The following is a 9,208-nucleotide window of genomic DNA, read 5'->3' on the forward strand; positions in this document are numbered from 1 at the left end:
TCAGGAAACATAAACATTAATCACTTTCTCCTGAGAAAGGTTCCCCATCCTCAGAGTGTTAATGAGAGCAGGTGTTGCTCTGTTCCAAAAACCAAACTAAGAAAGGGTGAGGATGCTTAAAACCCCCTTCACATTCTTTTTCTGCATTTCCTCTTGCCCAGAGGAGCATCACACCCCTTCTATCTTGTGTATCGTCGACCTTGACACTTCATAAAGCCCTGCTTCACTTTCTAGCCTTTCAGCACCTTGCTTGCTTCACACATTCCTGCTCAAACCCATGCTCTTCTGCTGCCTCTTGACAGAAGAAGCCGTGGAGGCATCAGCTTGGAGGAAGTTGTGGGGTGCCTGAGATTAGAGTCTATTTTGGAGCCCCACAATCTTCAGGACTGACCCTTTCGACAAGTGAGCTGTTCCCAGGAGCTGCTGCAGAGCTTTGGGATCAGCTGCATTCCCATTCATCTGTGATCTGCAGAGCTCTGGGCATAGGAAGGGCCTCTCCCAGCTCTCTGGGCTGATTTTCCCCTCTGGCATGAGAATGGAGAATGTCCAACCCATTGTACCTCCTCCCCCAGCAGCTTGCTCCAGCAGGAAGGGTGAAACTTTAATGGAACAGTGCTGCACATGTTGAATTCCCAGGCACTGACAGGCTCAGAACAAAGTCTTAGGTTTTCATTAGCTCTCTTTGCCCTTGTGCAACTGCAGATTAGCTGGGAAACCACAGACTTTCAAGGAGTGAGGGCCAAGACACCTTTCAGTAACTCTGCCTGCCTGTTACACTTTTTGTTGCTAATGAAATAGGGTCACTTTTTATGCTACAGATTTAGTAATTATTAAGCAGTTATGTCTATTAGTGTTCCTTCTTCAATGCCCTCAGTTAATCTATTCAAGCGTAGATTTTTTTGAGAGTAATTTCCTTTCTAGGACACTTATTGTGCAGGTGGGAAAAAAAAGACAAAGAGCCAGAGCTGTTAAGTTCTGCTCTTCAGTTTTGTCACCCAGAAAACCAGAGCTGCACAGCAGACTAAGTTTTAATTTGTACAGAAGTGGAGAGAACCTAGAAAAATCTCCTCTTACTCTACAAGTGCTCTTTGGATTAACAGATTAACAGAGATCCCAGTGCTTACAGACTCAGCAGGGCAAATCCATGTGCTGCAGCCTCTGCAGTCAAACATTATTCAGGCTGATCAAAGGCAAACCAGATACCAGCCAGGATTCAGGCCATGTGCTGTGAGGTGCTGCAAAGCTTCAGCACCTGATGCCTTCCTGCAAGCAATAGCTCTTGCAATGTGCTTAGTGCATTTATGAAATTAATATTTAAGCATGGAACCAGGAAGCCACTTCTGGAGCTATTGGTGCTCTCATGACAGTATCTGCTGCTCCCAGAGCTGCCTGTGACAAGCCAGCCTGAAGATTTTCCTGTGCAGTACTGATATTGTGCTGCATGAAAGAGTTAAGGCTATTTTCATGGTTTTGAATGTTAATCTCACTTCCTATGGCAGTAAAGACCTTAGTTCAGCATTGTCAGGTGATGAATCACCAACAAAAATAAGACTGCTTTTCTTTTCAAATTAATTAACAGAAATGACCTGAACTCAGCTCCAAAATTTCACTACTTTTTCTGGGCTTGGCTCTGGAAAGCCACAATATTGAGAGATGAGCCTTTGACAAGGCTGCAGAGGGTTTATAGATAGACTTGCACAGGTTATCATGAACCCCACAATGAGATCTAAATCTTCCTAAGCTCAAATATCTACTTCTGATGTAGTAAAGCAATAATGACAACTCTGGTAATGCCCTTAGCTATTATTGCCAAGCTTCCCATGTTTAAAATAAGAGAAGTTTAATAAAATGAGGTTTAAAGGCCATGTTGAGGTCTGGCTCCATGGCATCAATACTGTATGTGATTTTCACAAATATATTGATATTTATGTAAAAATAAAAAGAGGATGAATTTAAAACATATAAAAACTAGATCATTCTTTGCATGGAAAAACTATTCTCTGAATTTTAGCAGATTTTTTTATCAAAATCATTTCAATATTCCCCACATTGTGCCTCTGAGCTATCTGAAGTGATGTGAAGGTGAAGTCAGAGTAGTCTGTTGGCCTTTGTGTGGATTTGGTCATTTTTAGACAGCCTCTTTAGCAGAGCTGTGACTAAACGAAGAATAAATACAGCCTGCAAGGCAGAAGCATATAATAAAGAAGGAAGAAAAGATTTGCTGAACCAGTTGCAAATATTCCATTCCTCTCTCTCTTCCAAAGCCAGACTTTGTGGCTTGCATGCTCTCTCTCTTCCCAGCAGAGCCCTTGCAAAGCACAGCTTTCTAGTTGCAATGTGAGAAATTCTCCTCCCTCATCTTGAGCTCACCTGCTCCCTGCACAAGGGGCCTTGTGACTCCAGGGCTGTGGTGGCACCTCCAGCTCTTCTCCAGAGCTGTGCCCTCTACGTGCACAGACGAGTGGACCTTCTCCCACAGAAATTCCCTTATAAGTGTCATGTAACTGACCTCTGAAGTACTATTGAAAAGGACAGAGTTGTTCCCTTAGGGGAGCTGCTCTTTGCCCTTGGTGCAGAAATGATAGGTTTGGGTAGAGGCTCTGGAGAATTTGTGTCTGAGTTTGAAATCTGCAGGGATGGCAGCTGCTCACGCGTGGCAAAGGAAGTCAGCTACCAGGAGGCAGAAAGCAAGGGCAGTTCCTCTCTGAGAAGAAACTTGTCCTATCTCAGAGTGTCCTAGTGAAGAATGTTTACAAAATGCTCATTAAGGGAAAGGGGATTGTGAGATAGCAACAAATCTGGTGAACAGCTTACACTGAACGAGATAAGAGAGGCAAGAGGACCACAGAAGAGAGCAAGCCATATCCAATTACTGAGACCTGGTCTTGGGGAGGGGGAAGGGGGAGACAGGCAGGACGGATCACAAGTTTCAAGACAAGAGCTTCCAAACTTGTCATCTCTCTGTGACACAAGCCGCATACGACCCAGGGGATAAAACGGCCACGTAGCCCACACGAGAGTTAGAGCTTGGTGAGCGCGGTTGGAGGCTGGAGGGAAGTCATGGATTCTGTCGTCCTCCAGCTCTGGGCTGTCCTCTGTCTCCTGGTTCACCTGGCGAGCTGCAGTCCCATCCTCAGCTTGGAGCACTCTTCCTTGGAGGAAGACGTGCCTCTTTTCGACGAGATCCTCTCCGAGCAGGATGGCGTTGACTTCAACACGCTGCTTCAGAATATGAAAAATGAGTTTTTGAAGACATTGAACCTCTCTGACATCCCCCTGCACGAATCGGCCAAGGTGGATCCACCAGAGTACATGCTAGAGCTGTACAACAGGTTTGCCACTGACAGGACATCCATGCCATCCGCAAATATTATTAGGAGCTTCAAAAATGAAGGTAAGATACGTGGATCTCTAGGAGAAGTAAATAGAAATGAGCGCCCTTACAGTCAATGGGAAATGGATTTACCAGACATGGGCATGAAGCACACTTGAGGAAAAAAGGTCTTTCACCCAGGGTGGTGTTGGATGAAGCAGGTAACACTGCTTGTGCCAGCATCACCCCGGTCCCACTTCTCCTGAGAGAAATACACGGTCCTTTAGTTTTGAGACTGTAAGGTTTGGGGACAAGAAGAAATTTCTTTTTTATTTGGACAGCACCAAGTATAATTTGGGTTCATTTTCTTAATCCCCCAAAAGACCTTAAGTAATATTTGAAATTAAGTTAAGAAATATCTTTACATGCTCTTCAAGGGTGCAATATTTTCCTATTAGGAGCTTTACCAACTACAGCTTTCTGTTAATATCCTCTTACTATTGATCTTCACAGGAATTTTTTTGTGGCTGAACACAGTCCAGCAAATACATAGGAATATGTGAGGCAAATTTTGGATAGCCCTTTCGTTTTATTTTGGAGGATAAGAATATTTCCTATTTTAAAACAAAAAATCTGAAGAAGCTTAAGTGTGACTGTACAAAGTTTCTGCTTTGACATTTCCACTAAGTTCAATGAGATAATGTTTTGGTGCTAACATTCAACAGTTTGTCAATACCTATTTGCACTAAGACAGATTTTGTGTTAAAAATGTTTTTCAACTAATAATTTCTATATACCAGTTACTCCACTTGGTACAAAAAAAAGTGCTTTGGTTCTTGTTAACTGCTCAGGGACACATGCAACTACTCAAACTGCCATGGGGCTTCTCTTACCCTTTTTTAGCCTAGTCAATGAAATATAGAAGTCATTTTTTTTCCCTAATATTTGCAGTTTTGAAATTATGAACAATAAGGAAAGGCTCTGTGCAAGTCATTTCAGCTGTGCAATTTATTGAAGGGTTGATGGCAAACCAGTTTCACCACTGGTGAGCAGCTTCTCATCTCCAGTCCAAACCAGCAAGATGTAAAGTGAGACTGTTGATGTTAAGGCAGTTTCATAAAACTATGCAGATAGATGGGGCTGTGAAATTAGTGTTTCTTATGTGTCTTGAAAGCTGGTGTAACTAAGAACCACCTGTTTCATTCTAAAGAACTCTTATGATAAAGAAATTAATAACTTGCAATGGTTAGGACATTAGAAACAGATCATACTATGGATTTTTTTTCTTCACCTGCCTACTGAAAATTAGCAGTAATGGTACTTTCATTCTTATCCACTAAATCCTTTATTAAATTTATTATAAGAACATTACAGAAACACAATGTGCTGAGTGGCTGGAATTGGCTCTTTCTTTTAACCCATGGACTGGATCATCTCCATTAGAAATGGGTCAGTAATTGGATCTTAAAGCTAGAGATCTTAAGGGAAATTCTTTTTCTATGGACTCCACATCTCCCTTCCTGACTCTGCTAGGGGTGTCCTGGTAACAGCAGGAGGTATTTCAATCATTCATAGAATGGTTTGTGTTCCTATGGAATTTCTAGCTGAAGAGTAGAGTCACATCTGACTTAGAAATGAACACTCCTCATGCCCTGCTAGCCTTCCTGGGGCTTCTTACATGTTGTGTGTCCTTTACCTTGCCTCTTGGTGAATTGCTTGGGTTCATCAGGTAGCATTTCTCACCTATCATTGTATGCAATCACTGCAAACCTGCTTTGGCATATCAAGGCCCAGGAAATCCCAAAGATTACTTCCAGGATGCAGATTATAGCTAAACTCAAATAGCATTGTCTTCCAGCTCAGTCTGCTCTTACCCTGGCTTTGTGCTGAGCATATTCAGCTCCCACCTTTATCAATTGACATGTAGGGAATCACAGCCCATGTCTGTATTTATGACCAGATAAAAAGTGAAAAATGAAAAATACCAAAAAAAAAAGAAGAAAAAGGAAAAAAAAGAAAAAAAAAAACAACAGATGCCTCAAAACCTCAAGGACAAGTCACACGCTGAAGCTAACTGCTTGCTTAAGAATACCAATGGAGCATAGCCAATACTTGCAGCTTTATCAGGGTCTTTTTCTACAAACATATCAAAATTGGAGAAGTCAGAGATGGAGATAGTAATAGGTCACAAGTGGTTTGCCTTTGCAGAAATGTTACCACAGTCCTGTGTCCTAATCTGTCTTCTGAGTTACAAGCACCCAGTGCAGTAATTCAGCACCAACTGCAATAATTAGCTAAGATCCCTGCATTGTGTGAAGAAATGCATATTGCCTGTGTATAAACAATGCAGATAGGACAGAGCCTGACTGACAAGCAGATATTATGTACTTTCATGCTTTATTAACTAAAGCTGCCAAAAGTGCCTGGCTGAGTGCAGCTGTTTCACTGCTCGCTTGAAGCCCATCGAGTCCATGGCAGGATCTCTGTTGAGTGGTGCCTCATGCTGGATTTTCAGAGCCTGCCTTCCCTAACCATTTCCATCTTCCAAAGCAGCTTTTTCTCCCTCAGTGCTTGGCCCTTTCAGGGGATCCTGAGGGCTGTTTCAGCAGAAGGGAAATGCTTAGCAGACACAGATACAGGCTGCTGTCCTTGCATATGCAGCTCCTATGGCTTTTGTGCCATGTTCACTCCAGCATCATATCCTTCTTTGCTTCCTCTCCTACACTGACAAATCTTTTCCTTCATTTATGACATAACTGCTTTGCAACAATCTGGAAGTGATTTTGTATCAGTGTTGGCAACATATTTTTAATAAATCTGCCAGGAGACAAGGAAGTCACTGGAACACATGGGGATAGAAAGGGAATCTATAAATCCAGGTTTATGATCTTTATCATGTCTGGGATATTGCTGTCCTGTGACAACTGAAATAAAGTCAACCTATTTCCAAGTATGACTTTGGGAAATGATGAAAAAAACCACACTCCTGGAACTGTTCAACTGAAACCAAACAGAGCAAAGCTTGTCAGATGAACTTCAGTGCATGTGTTGCTGGATGTATTGACCCTGCTAAAATATTTGATCTTTGTCATTTCCAGACTTGGCTTCCCACCCTGTTGGTGTTACAGGGATTCGGAAATATCCTCTCCTATTCAATGTTTCCATCCCTCACCATGAAGAAATCATCATGGCAGAGCTGAGGCTCTACACCTTGGTGGAGCGGGACCAAATGCTCTACAATGGGCTTGACCGGAAAGTCACCATTCTTGAAGTTCTGGAGAGTGACCATATGGGGGTAGGAGAAGAAAGAAAAGCAGTGGCTCTGGCATCCAGGCACATCTATGGCACAAGCAGTGAGTGGGAGAGCTTTGAGGTCACTGAAGCCATCAGGCGTTGGCGAAGAGCAGGACTGACCACACACAGGCTGGAAGTTCATATAGAGAGCAGGGAAGGGGAGGAGCAGAAAGGAGAGGGCAAACTGGACATTGACATCAACTCTGAGGCTAAGCATGAGCCTCTGTTGATCGTATTCTCTGATGACCAAAGCAATGACAAAAAAGAGGAGAAGCAAGAGCTGAACGAAATGATAGACCACGAGCAGCTCCTCGACTTGGAGAACCTGGAGGTCGGCAATTTCCACGGCCAGCCTGGAGAGGAGGCACTGCTCCAGATGAGATCCAACATCATTTACGACTCTACTGCCCGCATCCGGAGGAATGCAAAAGGCAACTACTGTAAAAAGACTCCACTCTACATTGATTTCAAGGAGATTGGCTGGGATTCCTGGATCATTGCCCCAGCAGGGTACGAAGCCTACGAGTGCCATGGAGTGTGTGCCTACCCCTTAACAGAGCATGTCACACCAACCAAACATGCCATTGTCCAGACTTTGGTTCACCTGAAGAATCCCCAGAAAGCCTCCAAGGCCTGCTGCGTGCCCACCAAACTCGATCCCATCTCTATTCTCTACTTAGATGCAGGAGTGGTCACCTACAAGTTCAAATATGAAGGCATGGTGGTATCAGAGTGTGGCTGCAGATAGTAGGAGGGAATGCATGCACAGAGGGGTGCACAGGGGAAGTATTTAATGATTCAGTCTGTAAATTTGTACATTTTGGATTTCCTATTTAATAAGGTTATTTAATGAGGCATGTACAGATAATTGTATGTTTCCTGTTACGGGGAATGGGCAAGTCATACGACTGTAGGGAATGTATATTTTGTTCCATTGCTTGCTTCTTGCTGGTTTTAGCTGTCCAAATGATGACCGAGTCTCTCTTCTTCTCAAGGCCAGAGCAGATGAGTGGATTGTTTGGGAGGGCTCTTTGTGCCAGAGAGGCACATTCAAATTCACAGAAATAAAGGCCTATTTTTGTACTTTAGAAATGTTGATTGCCATCTATAGGGATTTCCAGAGCTATTAAAGATAGCTGAATTATCAACGATACACCCCTAGATTGTTTAGCTTTGTGTAAAATCTCTACATGCTCATATTATTATTACTATCTAATTTATCTGTGTAACTCTGAAGTCCCAACAATTCTCAAGCTCCTAAGCATCTAAGGCACAACAAGGTGCTAAACTGTTTCACTTTTTTTCATAATTCTTTCTTTAATCTTTCCCTGCCTCAGTTAAAGGTAGCTGGCAGGTATGATTTGGCATCTGGAGCAAAAAGGAACCATTCCCTTTCCCACCTCTCTTGGTGGGCCCAGGAACCTTGCCAGGCTTGTGCCATGCTCTGACCTGAAGTGGCAAGAAATTCCCCCTGTGCATTTTTATTACCAAAGCACCCCGTGTAAAGCAGCACCATCTGTGTGCTGTCTCTCAAGGGCCAGAGTTTTAGGTGGCAGAAAAAAGTGCAGGAAACTTCCTGATTCTTTGAAATCAGACCAGTTTATACCAGCTAAGAAACTGGTCTCCCTACCCAGGCTGGTAAGTTGCATACAGCACAGCTTTGTAACCCAATTCAGATGTGCAAGTAGTAGTAGTGCATTTAGTCTGCTTAGAACGAGGCAGGAAGGGAAAACCCCTGTGCCAGCTAGATAGAGAAAATCTTTCCTTTAGGTTTGTGCTGCAGTTGTCAATTCATCAAGATCTTGCCACCCCCCTCTCCGAAACTCAACCATGTCACATGCCATGTTTCCACCACTCTTCTGCAACAAATCACGGCGATAAGGAGGTGTGGGAGCTGAGAAACAATAGACCCGTCACTTTATTTATACTAAGCTGCAAATTTGTCAGATTCTTGGGAAAGTGTAAGTGACGTTGACTCTCCTAGGCTGTACCAGAGCCTACTGTACTGTCCCCACATCTGTCTTACACTTTTAAGGGAAAGTTATCTTCCCTGGAAGTGATAAGCGTCTTTGAACGAATCACTCTAACACTTCATGGGAATGATCACAAAAGACTTTATCCTGCACCAACTAAAACCAGTTTCACCTATTTTCACACATACTCTTCTGTGCTTCCCATAATTTATTGACCTATTTATTGACTGCCTGCCTTTGTAATATAATGTAGAATACAGAATGTTTTATTTTTGTGCTTGTGTGTAATCCCACTTGGATAAAACCTTGTACCCATCCTATTTTACGTGGAATCTCTTTTGCTGAGTTGTGTTGCACAGAGGTTGGGGTTGCTGATTTTTTTTTCCCTCCTCCAGATATTTGTAAATACCATATACCTGTTATCTCTGCTGCTTATAGAACTACCCACTCACTGTAGTGATTCAGATAGCATCCTGGAGGACGTTTGGTCTTGTCCACAGTGTAAGTGCCTTTGCAGGGGTATCGTTGCTGTAAGTTGGCCCCTGTGTGGTTGGTTTCTTGTGGGGTTCTGCAGTCTCCACTTGTGCTGTGTGTATCCAGGCTGTGAGCTGTGCCTCGGGGCTGTGTT

General features: G+C 43.2%; 1 protein-coding gene across 1 annotated transcript; it reads left to right on the top strand.

Annotated features, from left to right (window-relative positions):
* The first annotated feature begins 2,978 nt into the window (after positions 1 to 2,978).
* BMP10 (bone morphogenetic protein 10) lies at positions 2,979 to 8,963 on the top strand. The gene is made up of 2 exons (XM_008500725.2): positions 2,979 to 3,394; positions 6,412 to 8,963. Exons 1-2 carry the CDS (start codon positions 3,061 to 3,063, stop codon positions 7,353 to 7,355), a joined length of 1,278 nt encoding a protein of 425 aa, XP_008498947.1. The 5' UTR covers positions 2,979 to 3,060; the 3' UTR covers positions 7,356 to 8,963.
* Positions 8,964 to 9,208: the final 245 nt, after the last annotated feature.

The sequence above is a fragment of the Calypte anna genome, chromosome 22, assembly GCF_003957555.1.
Source record: "Calypte anna isolate BGI_N300 chromosome 22, bCalAnn1_v1.p, whole genome shotgun sequence".
NCBI lineage: Eukaryota > Metazoa > Chordata > Aves > Apodiformes > Trochilidae > Calypte > Calypte anna.